The sequence below is a fragment of the Magnolia sinica genome, chromosome 6 (genome assembly GCF_029962835.1).
Source record: "Magnolia sinica isolate HGM2019 chromosome 6, MsV1, whole genome shotgun sequence".
NCBI classification, from domain to species: domain Eukaryota; kingdom Viridiplantae; phylum Streptophyta; class Magnoliopsida; order Magnoliales; family Magnoliaceae; genus Magnolia; species Magnolia sinica.
The window spans coordinates 102,386,670-102,414,605 of record NC_080578.1 but is presented as its reverse complement, the minus strand read 5'-3'; the positions used below and the strand labels follow the sequence as shown (position 1 = coordinate 102,414,605).

At 39.2% G+C, this 27,936-nt stretch overlaps 2 protein-coding genes across 6 annotated transcripts; both read right to left on the bottom strand.

Annotated features, from left to right (window-relative positions):
* Positions 1-167: 167 nt before the first annotated feature.
* LOC131249326 (ultraviolet-B receptor UVR8) lies at positions 168-15,157 on the bottom strand. 5 transcript variants are annotated; one of them, XM_058250007.1, is made up of 9 exons: positions 14,842-15,154; positions 9,626-9,778; positions 4,939-5,097; positions 3,806-3,976; positions 3,275-3,406; positions 3,055-3,171; positions 1,587-1,688; positions 817-1,031; positions 168-223 (listed from the first exon to the last, which is right to left on the bottom strand). In XM_058250007.1, exons 1-8 carry the CDS (start codon positions 15,068-15,070, stop codon positions 841-843), a joined length of 1,254 nt encoding a protein of 417 aa, XP_058105990.1. In that variant the 5' UTR covers positions 15,071-15,154; the 3' UTR covers positions 168-223; positions 817-840. The 5 variants fall into 5 exon arrangements, with proteins under 5 accessions (XP_058105990.1, XP_058105991.1, XP_058105992.1 ...); XM_058250008.1 differs by lacking the exon at positions 168-223 and having other exon boundaries at positions 510-1,031; positions 1,587-1,685; positions 14,842-15,157; XM_058250009.1 differs by lacking the exon at positions 168-223 and having other exon boundaries at positions 510-1,031; positions 3,806-3,940; positions 14,842-15,155.
* Positions 15,158-19,928: 4,771 nt separating this feature from the next.
* Positions 19,929-20,708, bottom strand: LOC131249324 (leucine-rich repeat extensin-like protein 1). The gene has a single exon (XM_058250005.1). The coding sequence runs from the start codon at positions 20,605-20,607 to the stop codon at positions 20,104-20,106; it is 504 nt and encodes a 167-aa protein (XP_058105988.1). The 5' UTR covers positions 20,608-20,708; the 3' UTR covers positions 19,929-20,103.
* Between the last annotated feature and the right edge of the window lie 7,228 nt (positions 20,709-27,936).

The window sequence follows — 27,936 nt, the reverse complement described above, 5'->3', positions numbered from 1 at the left end:
AATGCAGACCCTCGTTGTATTTATATTCTATCCTGATAACTGTCCACTATACTTGCTGGCCATAAATTTAGAGGAGAGGATAAGGGATCTATCCATTTCTGGGGCAACAGTCAATGAGGACCAAAACAGTCTACAACACCCATTCTATGAATCTGCGTATAACACCCAAGCTCTGTGGGGCCCACCATATTTAATATGTAAATCCACTCCGTCCAGGTGATAACTATTGTACATTAACAAAGATCAGCTGATAAGGAAAAAAACAGCTCTGACTGGCCACAAGTGGGAAACAATGTAAAAGTGCTGATAAAAACCTGAGTTCAAACGGTGTGGCCCACCTAGTATTTAGATCCGCTGATTTCTTATATTTTCACTTCACCCCGGAGATCTACGCCTGTTAATGGGTTTGATGAAAGATACACACCATGATGAACCCACTACAAATCTCTGGATGGCATACCATCTCCATCATTCCCTATGGTGCGACCCACCTGAGTGGTGAATCTAGCTTCTTTTTTTTTTTGCTCCACTACAATTGAGGATAGAACCAAATGGACAGTAGATTTTACATATATAACATGATGGGCCCCACAAGCTTGAGTGTTTTACATGCTGCATAAAAAAAGTGTTGTAGAGGATTCCATGGGGCCCGACACACCAACATTCTGGATCACTAAAAAATGGGACCCACTTACAAATGGAAAACTTGAGAACCCAATAACTCCCCATCATTAATAGCCATTGCATAAAAAGATTAGAGAATAGATGGCACGGATTAAAGTAGACTACCATGTTGTAAAGAGCAATGCTGCTGACCTTTTTGACATGTCGAATGGTAAATCAACTTTGTGAACTGACTGGGCCGCCCGCAATAGTAAACCCACTTCCACAATAAACCCTTAAAGGGCCATGATCATCCGATGGTCCGCTCTCAGTTAGTCTTACGATCTGTGGACTTGTTTGATCGAATGTGTTTCCCAAACCCAGCTGTCCATGTTCTCCCCAGCCCCATGTCATTACCGTTCCATTCTCTGCACCCATCATAGGGAAAATAAAAATTGACATCAGATCTGACCCACATGCTACTAATGCTATTACCATTGACAACAATCATCCCAAAATTCAAGTGGAATGCACAAGGTAGCTTCTGAATCAGCTGCATAAAAAAGGGACAATTCTCTCAAACGAGAAAAATGGTCCATAATCAACATGTAAAACTCACAAGAATCGGATGGTTGGAGTTGTTTCGGTCACTGTGATTTTTTGCCTATTGGCCATCCAAAGTGGCGGACCACTACATCAACAATCTGACCACCATAAATCTTTGCCACAAGGGTCCACATTCAACAGGAAAAACACCAGGAGCTGGATGTCAGAGTCATCCAATCACTTCAACATTTGGGCCTATTGACCATCCAACTGGTGGGCCAGGCTCCCAGAAGATCAATTATCTCAACCCACCACATAAATTTTCCATGCGTACAGCGAAGAAGGAACAGCACAGAATTTACTACAACCTCCCAGCATATTTCCATTCCGTTTCTCCAAAATAGAAAGTCCAACTGAAATCGGAGACATTAGCTCACCTGTTACTATAGCAGAATGCTCAGCTCCAGCTGCAACTACTAACACCTTTTTCCCATTAAGCCCAGGTACTCTCATTGGAATCAGAGGGGTATTGCAAACTTCTGGGAAAATCAAATCATCAGAAATCATTCCACCAATACACCTATAACATGTAACAAGGACAGTTCTTTAAAAATATTTCATGTTGATACAGGATGCAGATTGCCCGCAACTAGGGGCTGACGTCGCCCAATGAAACAGCACCACCATGTGTGCTTGTCAAATGTGGGTCCCACAGTGAAAAGGGCAAAATGTCATTTCAGCCAAGGAAATCTTTGCTCTTAACTGCAGGGCTCACATCTGACAGGTGCACATGGTGCTCTTTTATTAAGCCACGTAAGGGTGACATGAAGATTCCTGCAGCCCTTGCTTGTAGGCAATCTACATCCATTGATATATGTTCATTTTGCATGTTCAAGCTTGCAGTTTGTACAAGATTATTAATTTTGTAACAATAACAACAACAACAACAACAATAATCCAGACTTCTCAGTACGTGGCCAAAGAAATAGACAGTTGAGAAGAAAACATAGCAACGTTTTAAACTCAACAAAGAAAATGGCCAAATCTTCAACAGCTAGCATCCCCCAACTTGGGCGACTGCCATGGTGAGGCCCATCATCATATCAAATGCCTTGGATCATAGGATAGTCACTTGCACAAAATGAAAGCCCTGAATAATATCATAAAGAAATGTGTTGGATAAGTGCCGACAGACTCAACATGTCAGCACAATTTTATTTTTTTAAAAGCGAGAATTCTTCCACAGTTTTCAACCAGTAGGGCAGTCAATGGGTACCAGGACTGGCAGATACCTGATGTACCCACCCCAATTTTAATGGGTACTGGTCCCATTTACCAGACCCATTAAGAAATCGGGTTGGGTTTGAGTCTCTCAACTTTTTGAACTGGTTGAAAAATTGGGACCAGTCGAGTAAGTGTCAGGTCCGTGTGAATCAGTTAAAAGTCAGGTATACTCAGGTAAAGGTTGGGTCCCATTAGTTTTAATAGTAGAACTATATATATTTAATAGAATATTGGTTGTTTAGCAAATATATATATTTAATAGAATATTGATTGTTTAGCAAAAGACATGAAGTTTCCTAAGCCCCATACATGTAAGAAGAGAACCGTGGACAAACCATGCATGTCAAAGCAGCACATGTTTGGGCAATCTAATCAACCCATTGAGTGGACCCAACCATTTAAAAGCCCTTATTTGTCCAAAACCCAACTTGAAACCTAGATCCAAAGACCCAATGGGTACCCAGACCTGATCAGAGCCGGTCCAGGTCTTCTAAGAACTAGACCGAGACCCTGCAAGACCCAAGCCCCGTTAGCTTGGGTATGGGTAGTGTAGGACCCAACCAGAACCCGACAGTTGACAGTCCTAACAACCAGGAAAGAAGAACAAGAAGGGTGTCTTACCATGTGAGCTAGTAGATGGAGTACAGTGAAGGGGCGACTGCTGCTCATGGCTCATTTGCTGAGAATTACTAAGCATCCCATGGTGGTTCCCACCAAGCATAAAGACTTCTCCACTATCTGTAAAGTAACTCAGAAGACTATTTACAAAGTTATATATACTGCTCTAATTAATGCATACAAATTCAAGAAAAGTCCATAAGGTATATCGAAGAATACCCACCTGTTAATAATAAAGCATGATTCCATCCTACAGCAACTTGAGAAAATTTTAAAGGTGAAGGCAAGAGCTGAGGGCAGTAAGCATCTGAGGCACCACCAAATCCTCTGCCCCAAATGTACAAATTCCCATTAGCTGATGGAAAAGTACCAACAATATCAGCAAGAATCGAGGATGAAGTTGTAGAGGTCTGCTACTCTCACGTGTAGAGCCCAGCACCCATACACGCCTCCAAACGTGTGCTAGGCCTAAAATGTCTATTAGGTGGCCCAAGAATCACGCAGGTCCACTGATTAGGTGGAACATGTGTGCATTGAATGTGGATCTTTGGCCAACTTCTTTTTAACTGTCCATATCAACGCTAGCCTACCTGATTGGCCAGGACATCAACAAGTTGGGGCTGGCCGCATGGATGCTTGGATTTCACTCACTGTGTGTGGGAACGGAGCAATACACATGCATTGCACTAGGAAACTTCCTTAAGCATATCATATATCATAAAACATGGCACAGGACCAAAAGGAATTTATTTACCAGACAAAGCCACACTGTGATCGCCATTTGCACAGATAGAAGCTATCTCAACATCTTCAAGTCCATAAATAGCTTGGGGAACGGCAAAGGATCTACTCTTTCTGTCTGTAGAAATCCCGAGTTGCCCACGTCTTCCTGAACCAAATCCATGAAGTGAATCGCCTGAAGTACCTGCATCATGTTGCTGGTCCTGAACATTTTTATTGAACTAATCCAATTGTATTGTAATGGATAACATGCATGGTTTTAACACTGATGAGTCCCATGCGACTCATCTGAGTCAGAACTGGTCAGACCCAATCTGTTTCAACACAACAGGTCACTCAGACAAGTCACCCCCCAACTCAAGTGACTCATGACTCAACTTGAGACCAGACAAGTCTGTTTGAGTCACCGAGTCTAACCGTGGCTTGAAGAACTCAAACTAGAACTGAAATTGGGGTCCAACAGCCAACTCGAATCAAATCATATTTGGATATGGTGAAACATGATGAGACTGGTTTTCACTTTTAGGTCTAAAAGCTTCAACCTTCGTCAGGTTCAGTTCCACTTTTAGGTTTCTTTTATTTCAATCTCTAATAAAATAGACTACAATCTCATATCACACTTCCTTCTTAAAACTTGTAGCACCAAATTGTATTATTTGCCTCAGGCCACGTTTGGATACATGTATTCTGAAAGAAAGAAAAGGAAAGCTAATGATTATGCAATGATTATTTTCGTGAACACTATTGAAACATAGATTCCATTTTTAGGGGTCTTATTTGGATAGCAAGTGTAACTCCCAAATTTGCATGACAATGGTCACCTAGCTTCTTGCGCCAAAGAATCTAAACCATAGAAAAATGCAATGAGTGATGATTTCTTTGTGGAATCCTCCATTTTCTTTTCTTTCCAAACATCTCAAACTGTCACATCAATGGAAGTCTTTTCTATTTCCATTGATTTCAATGGAATTGGTGATATCCAAACATGCCCTTAGTGACATTTTTGGCTTTTTGGTCATTATCCCATAGCTAGTTATTCATAACTAGACACTTTTAGAAACCATTTAGTTGGTCCATGGATGATACATATAGAAGTATTGGTATTAGTAACTTCAAAAACAAGCACCACGTGTACTATATTTTTACCTTTTGATAAGGTAAGTGAATGACGCATCCCGCACTCTATTTGTACCACATGCTTAGAATTAAAGAATAAGACTTCAATAGGAGATGAATGTGATTGACAATCACCATGCCCAAGTTGCCCAAAGGATCCATCTCCACAAGTAAAAAGGCATCCTGTATCTGAAACATAAAAAAGAAAAAAAAAAAATACAAGCAATCAAAGATTATATAAAATTGGAACTACCAATGTGAAGCAAACACATTGGTCTATAAAGAATTACGCTTGAGCACATCAATAAATATATAAAGAGACCTTTTCTATAGAAAAGTATAAAGAGACTCATTCAAGAAGTGCAGCCGCGAGCATGGTAAAAGATAAGAATAAACTAGGAAGAATGACTAAACACCCCTTGCGTGTAAATTTGGGGACCAAAGAATCCTTGACCTCATTAATGTACCAATAAAACCCCCTTTTGAAATTTGCTAATAAAAAGCCCCATCAATTAAAATTCACTAATTTAGAAAAAATATACTCAACATTTGCCCTTGTTGCTTAATGTTATGGTTCAGCAATTTGGATGTTCTTGAGGTAATGTGTGCAATGCATGCAATTCCTCAGTGCCTGTGTATCAATTGCCATGCATCTGCCAGAGTATAAGATAACACGTCAGTCATAAAAAGGGAGCTCGGGTTTTTTTTTTTTCTCACGACATTCAGGCCATCTCTCATGTGGACCACACAATGTCTTTGACATGTCGCAAAATTAGGGTAGTCTAGAAATCAGGTAGACCATATGTAGGAGGCAAATTGGGATCTTTAGACGTTCTTTTTTAACGATCCAATTTTCTCATAGAGCTTTGGTCCAGTTGATAAACCGATTGGCTAGATTCTCATTCCACAGCACATAAACAGTGGATGATATCAGACAAACAGCCTAAATCCCACATAAAGATGTCACATTAACAATCGGAGAAGGTAGGATTCAATCAACCACTCACATGACATTTACTCTGCTGCAGGGGCAAATATGTGACTCCGCCAACAGAAGTGGATGGCAGGGGATTTTAATACCCATCTTGAAAACCGAGTGCTTTTTTGGTACATAAATTAAGACAGGACTTCTTGGGTCCTGATAATTATAGGCAGGGGGTGTTTGATCATTCTCTCTATAAACTATATAAACCAAAAAGTTCAACAATTGTCAATATGCCAATGTTAAAAATTTCAGACCTAGGCATAAAGACTTCCACATGCAACTTTCATCACATGTAGAACACCAGGGAACATTCCATGAGGAAAATGATATTGATTACTGAACAAAATTTCTAGGTTTCCAAGTTCTTTTCAAATCGGCAGCATGGTAGAGGGAAAGAAGAGAGAAGTGAAGAGGAGTTGTGTGAGAGGAATACTTCTCAACACTCTAAATTACCAGCCTATATGGTGCTCTTAGGGAGTACGGTGAGTCGGTGACCCACACACTCATGCAGACCTCTCCAGCAATTGGTGGAGATTGCAAATGGCTGAAGCTTCAATCTCAAGGTCAAGTCAGTGAGGCATCATACAGTTGTAATATGCAGAAGCGGACTGTGGATGGTAACTTGCTCGTTAACCCTGGACAATCAGAGATAGGAGCTGTGGTTCTTGATGAGCTTGGGATAGTCAAATGGGCCTTCTCTAGTCCGATTGGTGTAGGAGATTTTAATCATGCCAAGCTGGAAGCTATTCACATGGGAATTGAGTGTGGGAATCTTTCTCATGTCAGCTCACTGTGGTGACCCGAAGTGCTATATCTTAGGCAGCCACTTCGTGCCCAGCTCCATGGAAGAGGCATTTTATTGTTAGTGAGATTAGAGCCATGTCCGAGGCATGGCCTACTGCCTTTTGTGTTGTTCCAATGGATGTAAACACAATGGTGTGGCAAAGCCATTTCTTGTAACCTTTCAAAAATAAATAAATAAAAGCCATTTCTTGCAATTGCCAATTGCTATCCATATTCCGTTGTGTTAATGGATATAGGCTCTCCTCTTTCTTTGTTCCTCCAATATATTTATAGTATTCTATCAAAAAATTGAGGCACTCTCTACAGAATCCGTAATGGTTTCTTGAGTTTATCGGAAAAATACTGAAAACCCTTTGTTGTGATATTCATCCCGGACTCTTCAAACCATTGCTAAGAAAGTAAGAGTTTGAAGGTGCCACCAGACAATGTTTCCACTAGTAAATGAAGATGAAGATACTCATCATCTTCACCAGGAAAAAAATATATATCCATGGATGAACTCCAAATCCACTAGTGGAACTGCACTGAACAAGAATGTGCAGTATTGTCCAGTCCATGTCCCTGATCTATGGAACACATGCTGATTCCTCACAAGGATGCACTCCTTAACCAACAGCAAGCATGGAGACTACTCTTTCCAATGTTTCCACATATACAGAAGTGTGTGTGTGTGTGTGTGTGTGTGTGTGTGTGTGTGTTTTAAAGGAAGGCCATGGAGAAATCCCAAATTTGCTGGTGGAAAAACACTAACTAAAATGTGTACTGTTGTCCCATCAATGTCCTTGGCTTTTTGAAAGAGTAGTGATTCCTAATGAGCAATATTGTCAAAATCGTTATTGTAAAGAAAATCGTAAAAGGGTGGAATCATATCGAATCGCAAATCATATACCAAATCATAAGTTTTTCTTTATAATTTTCTAAAAATTTTGAAATTTTGAAGAAAATCTGCAAAATATAAACAAATCAAGAGAAAAAAAAAACTCATCAGTCATCCATCTCCCATCCATACGCACCATTATATCTCTATATCATGATAGTGTTAGATGATTCTTGTCTTTCCTTTACTTTTTGTCATTCAAAAATTTACCTTAAAAAACATACGAGAATCCTTTAATAATTTATGCTTCTTTTACTTTTCTTGAGTGTAGAATCACATTGGAAAAGCAGCATTCAGTTATGTAGACTGATGAAAAAAGATATTTTGATTTTTAACCATCACTACCCATCACTACCATAATATATATAGGCCAACATTATCACAACCATCTATAGAAACATTCCAGATAAGCCATACATCAATTTGGTGTTTCAACCAATTAAGAAGTAAGAAATCATTTTTAAAAATGCAAAAATAAAATAAAATAAAAATAAAATAAAATTGAAGAGTTATCCATCACTTAATCTCTTATAAAGAACATAAAAAAATAATTGACCTCTTCTAAATAATTCTTAAAGCCCCCACCAACTTGAAAACATAAAATGAAAGCCAAGTATAGCTTAAAACAGCAGAACAAGTACAATTGAATCGTAAATCGGTATTTGAATCGTAAACTGTAGGATACAAAACATAGAATTGTAATATTCATCTAAAAAGGGATTCAAATATTTTTGCCTAAGATTCGATTCAAATCGTAAATCGTAAATTGTAAATCGTAGGATTTTGACAACATTGCTAATGAGGATGTGCTCCCTAAAAGGGAGCAACCCTGAAGACTACTCCAGGAGCATGCATGAATCCACGAAAATGAATCGAAGTTCCTAGACATCCCTTTGGGAGAAGAATATAGAACAGTTTTCCTATAGAGGGAATTATATGACCTTCAAACAATATGCGTGGTGTCGTTGGGTTTTCAGTTTGTACAGGTGGGACCCATGGTTCAGTACTTAAGACCATTGATATGGTGGGATCCACTGTGGATGGATCATTCCCCCAAAAATCTCTTTTACAATCATAACCCTGGGATTTTTGGCCATCAATAGATGGTTAAGAAGAGAAATACAGCAACGATCCATATTCAACTGGAAAACTCTAAGATTGGATGATTAGGATCTCTACCAAGGAGATTTTTGAACCAAAGTCTGTCCTAGGTAGGGCCTATCATATCAATGGTCTGAATTACTGAACCACACGACTAGCATATGAAAATCAAGGATACTATACAGATCATTGAGTCAATATCATTCCTCTAAAATTCACTGGAGAACCATAGGCCCCAGTGGTAATGTACCATAACCAAGAGCTTTGCCAACAACACGTGTTTCAGGTCCCTACTCATGGCTTAGTGGTAGACTCTAAAGAGTTTCAACACTAATGTCATGGGTTTGAGTACCCATTGTGGTGTGTGTGGGTGTGAGGGGGTGTGCGAAAAAAAAAAAACATGTGTGCAATAAAGCTTGTGTAAAAATATGCCAGCATGGCACATACTTGTGAGATCCAATCCATCCATCAGTTTGGTCCAACCTCATACACATTTTCTCAACCATAAAATCTGGTCCAGTCAATATATGGGCGCCCAATATTGGAAATAGGAGGATAGGCTAGAAAACTTCAGCCAAGTTTTTCAGAGCCATATATTTGTTTTGTAAACTGGATCAACCTGATTCTCAACCTAGGGCACCAATATAGTGGTGCCATTCTGATGGATGGATTGGATCCCAGACCTATCATGCCATGCTGGCATGTGTGATGTGTACATGAGCTTTAATTGTACACACGTTGGGCTTAGCAAATCTCCCATAACCAATATCAAATATAAAAATTGTAAAAACCAGTATGGCATTCAAAAATCTAATGTAGCAACTGCTATTCTCCACACACCATTGAACATTGATGCAAACTTGAATATAATGTCACTACAAGATGGTATTAAGAAAGGGTTGTGCTTGATTTATCAATAAGAAACCTTTATTTTTGGGGCCTGAACAGACCTGAAACAAATCCAGAGTGATTCCATCCAGCAGAAACATGGCATATAACAATGTTTTTGAAGAACTCTACAAGCTTTGGTTTTAAGCTGTTCAGCAGATCTCCATGACCAAGCTGACCACAGTTGCCTCTCCCCCATGTCAGTACCCTACCGCCTGCATATCTACAAAATATCAGTACCCTTAAATGGAAAGATTTTTTATGAATACCTAAATTTAAAAAATGTCTAATCGAGTTATCCAATGGTGAAAATAGAGAACTGTCATGGTTGAATCCCACATAAGAACTACTGACGAGAAAAAGAATAGGATAATTAAGAAATGGCAGCACACATGGACATCACTACAGAATTTCCTAGTTGTCAATGCAACTGTGGTTAGAGGAAGCATGGAAATCACACCAATCAAATGATCTTAACCACTTGAATTTTAGCCCGTTGGATTTGGACCACTGACCATCTTCTTTTTTACTATACAACGAACGGATATCAGTTGGACAGTAATGGTCAGTCAGATCAACATGATTTGGGTTATGCAGCATCTACAGTTGGGTCCACAATTTGCGGGTGCAAACTGTAGATAGACATGCATGTATTCCTTGAATATGGTGGATGAGTTGCCAAGTGCCAAACACACCGTAGTCTAGTAGAAAGAAAAAGATGCACAAGAAACGTATTTAATTCATATATCAAACATCATGCTGCCCCAGGAAAATTTGAAACTCATGTCAACTGAAGAAGAGATCCAAGTTGTAGGAAACATGGAACCTGTGTATAGACTGCTGTTTTTTGTTTTTTTTTTTTTGTTTTTACCTGATAGACTGATGAGAGTAACCTTTCAAAAAAAAATAAAAATAATAAGATAGATGGATGAGAGTATTTAAGTTTCCGGTACCAAATGCTGACTACAAAACATAATGCAGCATCTCTAGCAAGCAAAATGACAATTAACAATTTATATTATCAGAGTTATTAGTCCTCTTGAGTTCTATTGAGGGAGATAGAAGCTCCTTGGCTGGATGGAATTGCCATCTCTTCCTCCCAAAGGTCCAGAGCAGCTCCTTGCCTAGATGGAATTGCTATCTCTTCCTCCCAAAGGTCCAGAGAACCATCAGCAGTTGGAAAATGATCTCTTTATAAACATAGGTCTCTAATGTTCTCAATGACTTAAAGATTGCACTGCCTGCTAAAGCTAATCAGTTGGGCAAATTATATTTATGAAGTTATGGGGAGATCATAAGATCGGGATTGAGGTTCTGGAATTAAGAGTCAAAAGGTAAAAAAGAAGCCAACTTCACCTCCCTAGTTTGGCCCTGTTGGTGGTGCAAATCATGGATGTGCCAGTTGCCACTGAAGACAATAAAAATCCAACATCGCCATCAGGTTTCCAAGGCAACATTCTAAAGCTGGACACAAGAAAGACTTACAACGACAGTGGGCAAATTTTGTTAGGTGAGTCTACTCGGCTATATTTCTCCAGGTATTCAAAAACAGTTACGTACAGCCATAACGGTAATGGTAGGGCCCGTTAAGTGATACAACTTGTTGCAAGAGAAGTATATCAAGAAGTAAGATCATTTTCACACAAAGAATACAAAGCCAGTTGCAACACCTGCAACCCATTTCAAGTTCAGTCTTAATCAAAGCCCTTCAAGTGAGAAGAAGGAAATGAAGAAAACTCCTCATGCATCAATTGTGCATAGTATGATGTATGCTGAGGTTTGTACTCGTGGTGTACAAAAAGGGTAACGATGGACACTGTTATGTGCTACGGGAGCGTAATGGTCTATACAATACTTTAGTTATTCCTTTTATGAGTGAGAAAGAGAAAAATAAATAGATCCCTAAATTCTAAAAAGCAAAGTGTAATCTTTAACAGAGTAAGAGATCTTATTTTTCTTCTCAAGTAAATGGAAGGTTCTTGTACACACGAGAAGGTGATCTTCAAGCAAGTGTTGACTTGAGAAAAGCTTATAATCTGGCTCACTATGAACAACACCAAAATTTTCTGACTTGTAGGAGGTGAACAAGTCGTTGCATTGTGTGGCCAAGGTATTCAATAATGGTAACAGTGACCATAACAGCTAGCCTTATGGTCGTTACTATATGGCCGTCATGGTTGTTACAGCCCTATAACAGCCAAAATGATTTTTAAAGGAAATATATATATATATATATATATATATATATATATATACCAGCTCTGCATTGGACTATTACAGGATTGTTATCGCCTGTTGCAGCCTCGTATCGACCCATTACGGGCCCTATTTCAGAACAGGTGTTATAGTCCCATATCGCAAATGATAGGTCCTATCGTTACTGCCACATAATGGTTGTTACAACCATTATGTACCTGTTTTCAATACCATGGGTCTAGCATGATAAGAAGCTCTTGAACCGATGAACCAATCCATGTCAATGTTTGCCAGGTTGAGATAATTATCACTTCCTTCTACAACCAGTAGAACATCATCATTCGCCAAATGAGTGACAATTCTTTATTCTCTCTTTCTTTCTTTTTTTAATTTTCCACCTTGTTTATCTTTGGAAGTTTCAATATTGCCTCATTATGTATTCAATGACACTACAATAGCAAAAAATAATCTTTTCGGTCAAACAAATTTCACTCTATGTGAAGTTTTGCCTCAATATTTGATTGTCAAGACTTGTTAATTTGCCTTCCTTTCAAACAAGTCAAGTAGCTTCTTCCATAAGGATTGCGTCGTGGATTCCGCAAATGATGGAAGAACACACCATCTAACCATTGCAAATCATTCCGATAGCCTTTTTATTAAGTTTCTTCCCTTCATCTTCTCTCATGGTTTTTGGCTTCTTTTCTTCAACGAGCACATGCAAACGTCTAGAATAGAGAATATTTTTCACCTTGTCTCTCCATATGAACTAATTTCTTTCATTGATACTTATTATCCTTTATGTAGCAATTTTCACCTTTATCTACACAAATAATACCACAAACCAACAACCATGGCTCTGATATCAGACGATGGAGAGATGCGGAACCCTCCCCTCCATGTGAATCACTTAAGAAATTCAACGAACAAAAGTATGCAAGCCAATCCAAACAAGTACAACAAGGTACTTACAAAAGGAAATAACAATCTACGAGCATTAGGACACTGATTTACATGGAAAACCCTCTCAATCAAAGAGGAAAAAAAGAACAGAGCCATCTATCAAATCCACTATATGAGAATGGGATTACAAGCTTTCTTTTCAAGTCAAGAGACTTAATTGAGGACCTTTAGATTCTAGGACTCTCTGTCTCTCTTTCTCACCTAGAAAACCTGCATTAATCACCCCCGGTGAGAAGTCTCGAACGCGAGACCTCCCGCTCTGATATTACTTTGATGCAGGACAATTAACCGCTTGCTCTAAAAGCTCAAATTGATAGAGCATGGCGAATCAATCCCTTTATCTCACAACCCAAGCCTCACATCCCATGGGTTAGGACCTTGGCCGAACCCCCTTTGTGGGCCCCACCTCACATGGGTTCTTCTTCACACGAGACACCCACTTTACACGGGTGAAGCCCACCTCACACTAGCCACCCACCTCATATGGGCCACCCACCCCGAGTGTGCCCCTGCATCCCACAGGCTACCCCACTCGAGGCTGGTGTGAAAATGCCCCTGCATTAAGATATATGGGCCTAAAATGACCTATTTGCTCATACTTAGGGCCTGTTTGGATGCTTGTAAGTTGGGTTAGTGGGAAGTGACTTACAAGGAAGTCATTTACATGTGCTGTTTAGGGGAAGAAATTCACCTGTAAGTCACTTATAGGCAAAACTGCCAGGAAACTTCAAGGGGCTGGGGTTGATAAGTCACTTCCAGGGCTTGGGTTGAGAAGTCACTTCCCTATAAGTGACTTATAGGCCAATGGTCTAATTTTTTAAACAGGGGGAAGAGAGGGAAAACGATCCTCCATTACCGAAAAGCTCTGGCCATTGAAGAAGCTCCACTAAGCTCTCTCTCTCTCTCTCTCTCTCTCTCTCTCTCTGCAATGGCGATGTGTGCCTCCCTCTCTCCCTCTCTGCAATTAGTGTTGTTGTGCGCCCATCTCTCTTCCCCTCTCTCCTTCTTTACATGCAATTAGGGTTGCGGTTTTCTTTTTCTTTTATTGGAATTGACCGATTCAGTTAGGTTGTGACAGTGGGGCCCACCATAATTTGCAGTTTTTTTTGGTATATCTATGCCATCCATCAGTTTTGCTAGCTCATTTTAGGGGCCATGCCCAAACATGAGGTATATCCAAATCTTAGGTGGGCCACACCACAAGAAACAATGGTGATTGAATGTCCAGCATTAAAGCTCCCCACGGTCCAGTCTATTGAGGTGGACCATTGTTCTTTATTTTTAAATTTTTTATTTAATTATTTTAATGCACTACACCTTGTACAACTAAAATATCAAAAATGGCCCACCATGGAATGGCATAAGAATTGGCTTAAATATTCCTCTTGGCGAGCTTAAGAGAATGATATATTTGGTGTCAGGATTTTTTATGTGATTATAACATCATGAAATGATTCCCTACTCCAAGTTCTGTTTGGCTGTAAATATACAACTTCTTACCTGTAAGTAACTTACAGGCTACCCAAACACAAAAAGCAATTTACCTGTAAGTGACTTACAGCTTACATTCAAACAGTATAACCTGTAAGTGACTTTCACCTCTAAGTCACTTACAAGCCCTATCGAAAGTACACCACTCTAACTAAATAGAATGGACCACACATCCCAGTAGGATATTAAGGAGATTTGAAATCCAACTGTCGATTTTACAGGCCCTTAATCATATCTCTGCGATTATCTAGTAAAAGGGGTCACTTCGATGCCTGTAAATTCTGTAAATGGGAAGTGACTGACAGATAAATCACTTACAGGTGGTGCTTGATGGAGGAAATTCAACTGTAAGTCAGTTACAACCTATAAGTTACTGACAAAACTGCCTGAAATCTTCATGGGTATGAGGGTGAGAACTCGATTCCCAGTAGCTGACTTACAGCTGAAAGTCACTTTCAGACATCCAAACGACCCTATCCCTGGTATCCAACCGTGTATATTAATCATAGGTGGGCCAACACAGAAATTCCTAACATATAATAAGGTGAGAAGAAATTCGAACCGAACATCGACATCCTACATTTAAATGCAAAAAAAAAAAAAAAAAAAAAGTAGGGGTTTTGGTTTTTACCTTGTAGTAAGGCGATGGCGTGGGCCCCACCGCAAGCGATGTGAGAGATGGGACGGGCAGCGGAGGAAGGGGAGAGGGGCAGTTGTTGAGGGAGGTGGTGATCGTTGGCGCTGCCCGTACCCAGCTGCCCGTCCGTACCGGCTCCCCAACTCCACACCCTCTCTTCTTCTTCTTCTTCTTCTTCGTCTTCCATCAGCTCCCAACCAACCGAAACCGCCTCTTCTTCCATCAGCTTCCGCTTTCTATTCTTCAGTAACCGTAGCGACAAATATCGTTCTCGGCAATTTCTCGCGAGTTTTTCAATTTTTGAGGATTCCCAAGATTTTTAAAATTTTTATTAATTTATATTAATTATTATAATGGGTACTTTTACCGCAAAACTCCTTTGGATTTTACCAAATTAGGGCCCTTTTGGATATCAGCGAATGAGTTATAGATCTTCCTACTGAAGTCTGGGATGGGCCACAGGCACAAGATCACATCTAAGTCGCTAACTAATGATTTTTAACCGTTGATTTATATGTACAGTGTTTGGATAGATCATCCTATTAAAGTAATTTTAGTAATGCATAGATCATCCTATTAAAGTAATTTTAGTAATGCAGTTGATCCCTGGTTGTTAGGCAATATCATCAGTAGACCATGTGCCTAATAGATTAGTGCCCAGTGACACACATGTTACACATGTGACTCTTTAGAAGGATTTTAGATGTAATTCTAGCTTTCACTAAGATTTGAAAGCTTTAAGTAAAGTTTGAAATTTCTCATTCCCATGTTACCTGGGAAATTTGTTTCCTGGAGTTGTTTGATTTTCAAAATATCATGTAAATGCACGGTAAATGAATAATAATTATTTCCTCAAGTAATTACCACCTTGTTCCCAATGCTAAGATTTGACCCCTACTTTTTGAATACTAAAAATGAGGGCACCCCAAAATATACATGGGGCCCATCATAATTTATGTAGCTTATCCACACCGCCCATCCATTATTCAAGCTGAACTGGACCACACCACAGGAAAAAGGGAATCGAACACCTATGGTTGGAAACTTGCCCATCCGTTATTCAAGCTGAACTGGACCACACCACAGGAAAAAGGGAATCGAACACCTATGGTTAGAAACTTCTTGGAGTCACTATTTCCTTTAGCGTGGGCCACTTGAGTTTTATATCTGCCTTTATTTTTATACTCATGGCTCGAAATGTTCTACTAAAGCAGATGGACGGAGCAAATATATCATATACATCACGGTGGGCCCCACACATTTAAATAAGTTCTTTTGAACTGGTTTTCAAAGCAAAAATACAAGCTTTCTGGAAACGGAAAGAAAAAGTAATAATTACTTATTTACCTAGTATTTATCAGGGATTTGAAAAACCAAACAGGCCAATGGAAATGCTGCGAGTTCTCACCCAATAGCTCCATGTTACTACTCCAGCTCACACCCTTCGTATATCTCCACTTTCCAACTAGACCAACCCTTGGGATTCACACCAAACTTACACTCGTATAAACATTTTGGGCCAGGCTCAAGCTTGACTAACTAGCCAGAGGCTCAAGCCTTGCTTGGGCTTATTTTGAACAATATGAGCTGAACTTGTATAGAGCTCCCAGCCATAACCTAGCTTGTTGACACTCTGATACGGTCCATTAGATCAATGGCTTAGATAAACCAATTATCCCCTGCATATGAAGATTAGGTACCAAAGAAAAAAAAAATCCCTCTCCACTTCTAAAAATAGATATTGTGAAGGTAAATAGAACTCACTTACTATTAATGTGAAATGTGGACTTGTGGGCCTATTAAAGGCTTATTGGACTTGGGATTATTCTCAAACCCAATAGAGTTTAACCAAGCCCAAGCCCAAGCCCATGACAGGACAAGAGGTGGGTGGGATCCTGGCCCAAGACCAAAACCGAGCCCATCTTTGACCACTATGATTTTTGAAGGCCAGAGATCAGATGAACCCATTGTTATGTTGGACCAACTAAGGATTGATCTACCACCACAAAATAATAATCCTTTATTCGTGGCTTACAAATAGATGGTTAAAACTGGTGGCCCAGATCTGCCATTTTTGGGAGGTGTTTGGGGGCATAGTCCATCTACTGTAGGACTTAACAAACCAACATTCTAGATTCACTGACCCATTGCTCTTCTTTGCTTGAGCTTAAAACCCAAGCATATGTAGGGTAGCAACGGTCGAGTCGGCCTTTCCACCCGTGGGTGAATCAATTGACCCAGCCGCTTCCAAGTCTGGTTTGGGCCAAGCTAAATCGGTAGTGGTTCAGGTTCAAGTTAGAAAAATGTGGACCGGGTCGTGCTCATATTAAACCTAACCCATCTAGGTAGTTATTAATGGGCTGGACCAGATGACCTGACCCAACCCCACCCAAAGTCTGAAGTTAGACGATAATTAGATGCACACTCATAATAATATGTATGTATTGACATATGTTTGTATGCGTCAACTATTTCTACCATGCCGGTCAGGTTGGATGGGTTGAGCCTGACCCAATTAGATTTAAATGGGTTGCACTGGGCTTTGGTTCGATGAATTTTAAGTGAGTCATCAAACGAGGATTTGAATTGACCATGCCTATGAGGGATGCAGATTGCCTAATGACCCTCTCACCCAACTGGGGGTGGTTATAGTTGTGTATGTGTTTTCTCCACACGGTCCATCATTTTATTTCTAGCTCATTTTAAGACATAGGCTAAAAAATGAGGTAGATCTAAAGCTTAAGTGGACCACGGTGAAAATAAGAATTGAAAAGAGTCGGAATTAAACGCTTCCTAGTGAAATTTTCTTGGGGGCTTAGGAAATTTAAGACCATGCTGATTTTTGTGGTTTCCCTTATGATGTAGAGCGGGTTGCGAACAGTACCATAATCAAGATGGATCAAAAAAGGCTCGGTCGACAGCATAAGTAATCCGGACCATTAGCACTTAAAACGGACGTATCTCGCAAACCGGAATGAGCTATCATACGTACCATATAAGATTTTGGGGTATAGGACGAGCTACTTTAGCTACCCAACCCTGCTATGCCGGGTTGCGCACGCCGAATTTGTGGAATACCATCAAATCGACAGTCAAATTCTTGTTTAATTTTATTTTTACTATTTATAGTAAGTTTTAGTTTCAGTATAACTCTTTATTTGTTGGACTTTAGGAGTTGCACCCAACATGAAAAGTGCTTAGAATAATTAGGGAAACATCGTGACTTGGCCAAATGGGACATTTAGTATTTTTGGCTAAACCATGCACACTAGTAGAGATCACAACCATCTATAAATAGTAAGTTTAGTAAGTCATGAATTCTACGAGTTTCAGATGTAGTTTAATTCCGAAATTCTTCCCAAGACTTGGTATCCCTATTTAAAGGGTCGTAGATTTATTTATTTAGATCATCAATCAAATTACAAATTTTCTAGAATATATTTTTCTTTTCTCTTGGATTCGAGATTTCTCTTCAAGAAGAAAGGGAAACTCCATGGATTTGGAGTAGTTATATTAGAGGAAGACAGTGCTCAACCTCTACACATCCTTCCCTGCTTTACCTTAACAATGTCTGTGTGACCCTATCAACGAATGTGTAACCTTGTGAACGGGTCAAATGGCAAATAAACATAATGGTAGGTCCTAGGTCCTAGTAAGGTTCCAACCGATAGGTATCATTATCCCACTCTCTCTTATGGTGTGGTCTACTTGAGCTTTGAATATACTTTATTTTTGGGTTCATATTCTAAAATAAGTTGGAAAATGGATGAACAGTGTGGATAAAACACACACATCATGTTGGGCCCCACAAAGTCAGGTCACCATGACCAATGACCATTCTAAAAGAGGCAAAATTGTCATTTCAAGCAGGGAAGTCTTTATTTCTTTATTGTGAATTCAATGCATGATGCTTGCATATGGTACTTTTTCGACCGAGTGCATCCGAACCTGACATGGAATACCAGATGGAGCCAGTGGTAGCGACTCTTGCTGGCTTTAGCCAAACGAGGGCCCACCTCAAAATATTCGATGCTGGCTTTTCTTGTTGGATTCCGTACACCTAGGATCAATTTGATGGCCTTTTCTAATAGGATTTTGTACACTAGGGGTTAATTTAATGATCTTGACCGTTGATTTGATGGCCCACTATGGGCCAGGTGAGGGAGAGAGGGAAGCTAAATGTGTTAACACTTTTATCTTTAATATGTATAACAATATTACCAAAAATCGGCCCATTTATCTTTCCCTTGGTAGTCACCTAAAAATGAGTTAATCTCACTGAAATTAATTATAATTACTCACCGAAATTAATTATAATTATGTATTAGAGATTATTTGTACTTTAATAAGTGTTATCACTCAAATCTAGTCGATCCTCTTCTACCTCCTGCCAGCTGTTGAATACATAAAAATTAATGGAGAACAAGGAGACACAAAAATTCCGATTCTACTATGCCTATTGTAAGTCCATACACCGAGGGTTCTCAGCCACAACTAGCGCCTTTAGTGTCTCATTGTTCTCCGTTACTTTGCAGGTACCTAGCAGCTCGCAAGAGGTAAAACATAATTGACTATATTTGAGCGATAACAATAAGGATTAAAAATAATCTTGATAATCCATAAACAAGTTCTCTAATACATAACTATGATAATGTAAAATGAGATGAAATCAATTTCAAGCATCTATCAAATCAAACAAGCATCAGACACCCAGGAGCTTGTCTGTATAAATAAATAGGCTTGATTTCAAGGCATGGGCTTGAACCTCAGGCTTGTGGAGAAGTGACACAAACACAAATGGGCCGGGCCAATGGTCTAGACAAGGCCATAAAAAGCCCATTAAAGTGTAAATAAATGAGAGAGAGAGAGAGAGAGAGAGAGAGAGAGAGAGAGAGAGAGAGATGGGCCTCATGTTGGATGGTTCGGATTGATTACCATATGGACCAATCATGCCACTAATGGATCAAAGTCCCAATCATGGTCCACAAATCATATATCAATCCACTTCTTTAGGGCTTTCCTAGATTCTCAAAAATAAATAAATAAAAATAATAAAAATAAAAATCTTGGAAATATAGAAATGAAAGGTATTGAAGTTCCCATGCAATCTTGTAGTACAATAAACCAAGTTATTAACAAAAAGAAAGGAAAAATACCCCATTTTCTTACAAACATCATACAAGTTGGGAGTGTTAATTGCATGTGGTGCAACAACATCACCTACACACCCTTTTTTCTCCAACCAAACTTGTAAATTCACCACCACATAAGAAACACAACAGGAGAGAAGAGTAAAACTACCCAAAAGCTTGTGAAGAAGGTGAGCAGTCTTGGTGGTGAGCTAGATGAGTAGAAGTAGTAATAAGGATAGGAGTAGCCACCCCTCGACTGTCCAGACGGCGGCGATGGCGCAGATGGGACGTTCAGGTAGTTGTATGGTGGTGGAGGCGATCCCAACGAGTAGTCAGGTGATGGCTGCGGCGGTGGCGGTGATTTATTCGAAAAGTAGACCGACGGCGGAGAGTAGTAAACAGGTTTCGGTGGCGGCGATGACGGCGGATGTGGCGGTGGCGGCGATGAACAAATAACAGGACATGTAGCGCATTCACTGATACATAGTAGGCCAGTAGAAGGTACACTGCCACCGGAATCGTCGGCGATGGAACATGTGGTGGCCAATGCCATGATGGCCCACCTCAGGCACCAGATCAACGGTCCTCCTCCTCTTGAATATGATAGACCATGGCCATGGTGCCCCATTTGTGGTGCAATATCATAAGCCGAGGAAATACTATAATGGGTGGTGAATAAGTATTATATGGACTCTTCAAAAACTCTCTTCTTGCTTGGGTTGGGGTTATTATAGGCTGTTTGCCGACCCCCATTTCTCATGTTGCGTTGGTCTTACGTGGCCGGTTCCTTTACCTCGTGTATAGAATAAGCTTCTTCTGCATCGAAGCTTGTGGGGCCTATGGAGATGTAGGTCCCACATCCATTCCGTACATAATATGGGACCTTTCAATTTCACCTTGTATGAAAAAAATCATTCCAATTCAAAATACAGGTGAGTCACACCGGAGGGAGAATTTGGGATGGGGAAGCACGCCATTAAAATCTTTGAGAATGTGCGTGACGCCCACCATTTTTTTTACACCATCCAATCCATTAATAAGATGAAATCCATCATTATGGATGAAATAATAAGAATCTGAGCAATTCAAAATTTCAGGTGGGCCATAACAAGTGATATTATCAGTCTTAGGCATGATTTTTCATGGTTCTAACAAATTGGATTTTGGATTTGTCTGATTTTTGGGATATATTGAGAATACAATGGATCTCACATTATGGACGGTGTGGATTTGAACTCTATATTATGTTAAGTCCAAAACACTTAGTTGTAAAATAAGTTTATTCTACATACATTGCAGAGAAACCGGCCTATTGGCTTTACAAGCATAAAGGAAAGAATATATACACTAGATATGTTAAATTCATATACGCGTGTGAACTAGCAGCCTTACTGGGCCAAGGTACGTTCGAAGATAGAGATATGGTGAACATCCAACACATTCATCATGTGTCCCATGTATTGTAGACTTTCTGGACCAAATATCAGACTTCTACATTCATCAGATGGAGTGTCATCTAGTGAAAAAATGGATGGATGAAAATCTAAGACAGTAACCTCAAGACTGAAAGACCTTTTTTTTTTTTTTTTTTTAAACTAAATCTAAACCATAAGGTGGATTCACTTCATGGACGGCTTGGATTTGACTACACATGCCTTATTAGCACGTATGTCTGTGTAGTGTTGCTGGCTATACACGCGCTTGAGAGTAGCAATCTCCTACGTTGATATAGTGTGTGAGGTTTTGCTGTAAAGGATGTGATGCCTTTTCCACCGGCTCGGGCTGTATTTTTTAAATCTTTAGTTGAACTCGTTACTCCTATGATAGTTCACCACCACCTTGTAAATGGTGGTAACTCGTCTTCTTTACATGTGGCACCAACATACCATTATCCAAGCCGTCCAAGTATTCAGACATGTTATGGATTGGGACTATATCTAAAACTTACAATTATCCAAGCCGTCCAAATATTTAGACATTTATGCATTGGTGCTATATCTAACATTATTCTGATTATGCGATCATGGCCATCCACATTTGACCATCAAATGTGATAGATAGTAAATACTGAGGGTTCCAGATTCTAAGGAGAAGATCATATGGTTATCATCATATTTATGCTCTATCCAAATTTGGGCCACTGATTTGGATGGTGGGAATTGCTCGCACCGTTGGAGACTAAAATAGTGGTAAACTATCATAGGAGTCTCCGGTTGAGGGAGGGAAACGTTTCCTTCGCTAGTGTGGAAATACGTGGTACACTAGCATGGACTTTTTTTAAGGTCCATAAAAACAGTAATGCATTTGTATTCCATACGCATGCACAGTAAAATTGTACACGCGGCATGTATGTAGATCGAAAATATACTGTACAAATACTGGGCCCCACAACAAATGTAGCCATCGTAATCCTTACCGTATGATTAATGGCCATCTAATCAGTTATTAAAATGGGAAGTAATCGGCAGTAGATAATCAATAATCAATTGTCCATTAATAGACGGTCAAGATCACTTAATCAATTTATTTTTGTTCCTATTATCAATTTACAGTGGGTCCCACTATTTGAACGGTTTATTTTAAGGTACATGCGTTCCATGAGTAGAAATCCAGTTGCACGTGTAAAAAAAATCATACTCCGCCAGAGTATCAGTAAATCCTTCCCCCACAGTAAAATCTTCATACGTGAGGTTGAACGGGGTATTATACAAGGCTTGGGCGAAAGGGTTGTACAGACAAGTGGGGCCTATTATTAAGTGATCTAAACCGTTGATATAAGTTTCCTAATCGTGGATACACTATGTGCTAAAAATCTCGAAGATCGGAAGATCAGATCTATATGAAATTTGGATTTTTTTTCTTGATCGAATATGAACTATTGCTTTTCTATCATTACCGTCCATTCATCCACCACCTAAAGAAGTGTGAGGATTCTTCAAAACAGTATTTCTTGGGTTATGCCCTATCTATGATTGGAATCAAGATATTAACGATTCAGATGTCACACACGTGTGCTGAATGCACGGATACGTACCACTGGATCCACTGATGTTTGCTTGTGTGTTTTGCCGCGTTTGGCTTACCCTATCGCAATCATAAGGGAAGAATCCAATGCTAAGAGGATCAGGTTTCCAAACACAATCCAACTTTTTTGTAAGAATCAAACAGCTATTTGTGCTTCCCTTACCTTTTGTCAATGGTATTTGATGCCTTTGCATGTGTCTACATTGCCCACACGTTTGTCCAACACAGGCTTTCTATGCCCACACGTGTGTTGAACCTCTGCCAATCCACAGGCAGTCTTACATGCCATTATGTACACGTGTGTCATATATGATCTTTCCATCTGGTTAGTCACTTTAATTCCATCTTATGCCTCAAGATTAAGATTGTATCACTACTAGGAGACTGCAATGTATAAAATAAGTAGACAGTTTAAATATTTTTTATTGCGCAACCTAACCCACTTAAAATTCATCATGCCCAGCTGGATTGTATCTAGGTTAATTGGGTTGACCAACTCAACCCATCATAGCCTAATTCATGTTTACAATGGAATATCAGGTGAAAATGAACGTCGCGTTGGCTCAATTAGTGAAAATATTTAGGGTAAATTTTTATGCATGATTAGTTCTTAAATAATTTTGAATTTTAAATTTTTATAAGATAAAGAAATTTAGAATGATAATAAGAGCATTTAAGTAATTTAGAAGAATAGGCATGTTTAAAAATAAAATTTAAAATTTATCCTCTCAACTCCATCAATAGCAGAGATTTTACCAGCTTTCTATGACGATAAAAACATTCTTGTCATTTTTCAAATTCCTAGTGCATAGCCCTAGGCAATTGCAAAATGTGTAGAGCCTACGCCATGATGGAGTTTTGATGGAATAAATACCAACATATTTCGATTGAATTTGATAGGACTTTAAAAGAAAAAGGAAAAAAAAATTTATGGGTAGCTTTCAATGATTCAACCTGTTGATATAACAAGCTTCATTTCTGAATTGGGTGCATACAATATTTTTTATTTTTCATTATTCGATTTTTTTATTATTATTTGAATATGGTCTAGCTTCATAATTTATGAATAATTAAAAGGTTAAATTTCTTCAGTCTAAGAGTTATTTTTGGTATACACAAACAACAATTTAGCGCCCATCATATGGATAGTTATTGAAAAGTACATTCATATTCAATGGCTGATGTTGGATTTATTGATGCCATTGATAGATGTTCAATCCCATTGGAAAAATTCAAAAAATCCATGTTAATTGTTGGAACACTTTGATGTTGCTACTCAATGTCATTGAAGAAGCTTCAATGCCATCAAGAGATCCTTGATGGGATGTTGATGCCATCGAAGGTCCCATCCAGCGTGTATACAAAGTTGCGTAAGTGCGAGATTTGTTTTCTATTTCATCTGTGATGGTGTATATATCGAGTGTAATTAGGAGTAGAATATATAGATGACTTTCTAATTCGTTCATAAAGATTTCAAGAACATAACTATAGCTTGTGAAATAGACTTGAGGCTTGTTCGATTCAGTAATACTCCATCTCTTGCAATTTTTATTTTCATGGTGCATTACTCATTACTCATCGTTTTATACTGTGATTTTTCTCCCATAAAGGTTTTTCACATAAACTTTAGATTGTTATTGTTTAGACTTAGTTACGTGATTACCTGTACCATGCTCGATTCATCTCGGTGTGCTTTGACAGTTACCCAACTGTAACTTCTCCATGAAATATGTTTCTTACTGTTTATTTAAGATTCATCACTCCTACATTAACCAATGAGACCGTGACATAAGGTCATTTCCACACGAATGAGCTGAAACACAAAAATACTAAATTCAAAACTTCTATTTTCCTCACAATGTTTCAATGTTGGCATTCAATCTCCACCGTTTCGAGTAGTACAACCCAATTAAGTTTTAGATCATCTTCATTTTTGGGTCCTGTCCTGACGTCAGCTAGAAAAACAGATGAAAGGGGTGGAATTTACTATAGAGAAGCTCACTGTAAATCTCCAATGGGCCCCACCAATGAAACTATTGTAAAATTGGCCCTAAATCTCTAACTTTATGCGGTGTGTTTCATCTGATTTTTCTCCTTTCATTTGAGTGAGTCGTTACAGAAGAATGATGGCCCTACAAATAAATAAACGGTTAGTATCCCATCACCATTATTCCTCCTCATTAGTCAAACTGAGTTGTGCATCTGTCTTATGTTTTGCTCCATCTTCTAGAATTGTGGAGCCCACCTGATGCATGGACTGAATTTTACAACATGGTGGGCCCCAAAGAGCTTGGCTGTGTTCTACGACTATCCGGTTTGGATCATGATGGTGGACACGTGTACCATGCAATTTCTGTAATTCGAATTGCATACCAATATGTGGTCCACAAGAAACGAAGGAAGGTGATTTGGTAGAGTTGTGTGTACCAAAAACTGTGCACCTCATCTAACTTACATATTGGCAGACTGGCCGTTGGATGGTGGATTTCCACTGTAAATCTGTGGGGCCCATTAGTGATGGACCAAAGAGCATAGCAGTTATTTTTCCTCACATGAAGTTTGTCTTTTAACCATGATGTGTTTACCGTCCATTTGAAGGCCAGGGATCGATCGGGTGGGTACGATCTTCAATTTGGTGTTTCTGTTGAATTTTCAGCAATCAATATCATGGCCCACCTGATGAACGGTTGCAAAGTCGACCATCCCCATGCCAAATGTATGGTGGACCAGAGGCATTTGATGGATGGATGTGAACCATACCACTGAATCATTTCCCACAGACAAAAGGCATACGTTTCCTTAAGGGAGGGGTTATCATCCACTAATCCAGGCCATGGGTGGTGGGGCCCACCAGAAGCTGTCTCCACCGAAAAGCAGTCTCCACCTTTCCCTCCTTTTGTGTGTTCAAACAAAGGAGAAACGTTTTTCTTGTCTTCATGGCATCTCCTCGGGAAAAAAAACAATCTTCCATTCTTTCAACATAATCATCCATCTCACGTAGAACAAGGGCCTACCTGAAATCATTGCATCCGTTCAAATGGCCGTTAGGCAATAGTGGGCCCCACCTTTAATTATGACCGTACCTGCCCAAGAAAACGTTCAAAAGCCTGGCCTACTTAAAATCACATGCTTCAGCTGAGCCCACGAGCCAAAACATGAGACCAGGCCATGGTTCTAAAACTCGGTGACTTGAGTTAAAACTCGGCAAGAGTTTGAGGCCAGTCACAGGGGTAGTTGAACTGACTCAGTTTTTTTAGGTAGAGGTGGGCATCGAGCGGAGTCGAGTCGAGGTGGGCCAAGCTCGGCTCGGCTTGTCCATGTTGTATTCGAGTTTGAGCTCGAGCTCAATATTGAAGCTTGACTTGTTTGCCAAAGCTATCGAGTCGAGTCGAGCTTGTTGGGTGAGAGAGTAATGGATTCTGTTCTTGATCCTCCTCAATTGATGAAAAATTCAAAAATCTTAGGAGAATCAAAACAAAACCCGATGAAAAAACCAATCAAAGCTTCGAATAGGATGAGGAAACCTGTAAGAACTGATTTGTTCTTGATCTTCTTCCACCAGCAAATATCCCAGTACTGAAAAAGAAACAGAGCAGAACAGAGATCAGAAATTCAAGTAAAGAGCTCTAGCCAATCAGATCATTGGATTTCCTTGAAGCTCTAACAAATTTGAGAAGAACCCATTTCGGATTTCTTGGGTTTCTTGCCTAAGAAGTAAATCTCAAAAGATTGAAATCATACTATTGTGGAGCTGAAATGAAAATTGGTTGTAGTGGTTCGAGCGGGCATGCAGTTGGCAGGGGGTAGAAAAAGAGAAGAAAGAGAAAGGGAAATGAAAAGGGTGTGCGTGTGGTCGGGTAGAGACTCTAGATTTTTTTTATTTTTTTTGTAAAGTTAAAACTTAAAACTTATATATATATATATATATATATATATATATATATAGAGAGAGAGAGAGAGAGAGAGAGAGAGAGAGAGAGAGAGTCATGCTCCCCTGCGCACCTACGCACGTGCGCACCTTTGCACACGTGTCATGGGTGTCTAATTTGAACGGTCCATGTGATGCGGAATCCCATGAAACCCCCTGCGATAAATTTTCACCCTGATCTAAAATTCTGGTGGGCCATAGCAAAGAGAAATGCAAATCAAGGGAGGAAACTGTTTGCATTTTTCATGGCCCATCAAACTTTTAGATCAAAGTAAAACTTAGTCCCGGGGGGTTTCACGAGGTGCTGCTTCACATAAACGGTTCAGATTTTGGATCCACATCACGTATGATGGGTTCTCAAAAAAGTTCGTATGTAGTACGTACGAACTTCGCAGGTGAGCATTTTCCTATATATATATATATATATATATATATATATATATATATATATATATATATATATATATATATATATATATTAAGAGGGTGTTTGGTTGCTGATTTTTATTTTATTTTTCTAATCTTAGCTATTCCCTAGTTTTTATAAAAATTGAGTTTGGCTCACACTAGGTTTTTACATTCTCTTGGAAAACGTAAAAACCACAAGAAAAAGATTTTAAAAAAAAAGAAAGAAAGAAAGAAAGAAAAAAAAGAGTATGAACCAAATAAATTTTGTTGTTGTAAAATCCAGATAGTTCCTAAATCGAGAAATATAAAAACTAGATCTTTGGTTATTGAATGGGCTTTTGGTGCCCCTAAATTGAAGGGTTGTAGTTTGATCTTTCTCGGGATGTAATCTGCCGCTTGCACAGCATCTTCCTTGTTTTTTATTTTTATTTTGCTTTCCTTCATTTTTCTTTCTTAATAAAACTCCATAATCTTTTTTTAAAAAAAAAAAAGAAAAAAAAGAAGTAACCAAACACCTCCTTAAGACTTTTCTCAGGTTTCCTGGAAAACCAGATTTGTCAGCCGAACAAAATCTAGTCATTTCTCAAGAAATAATAG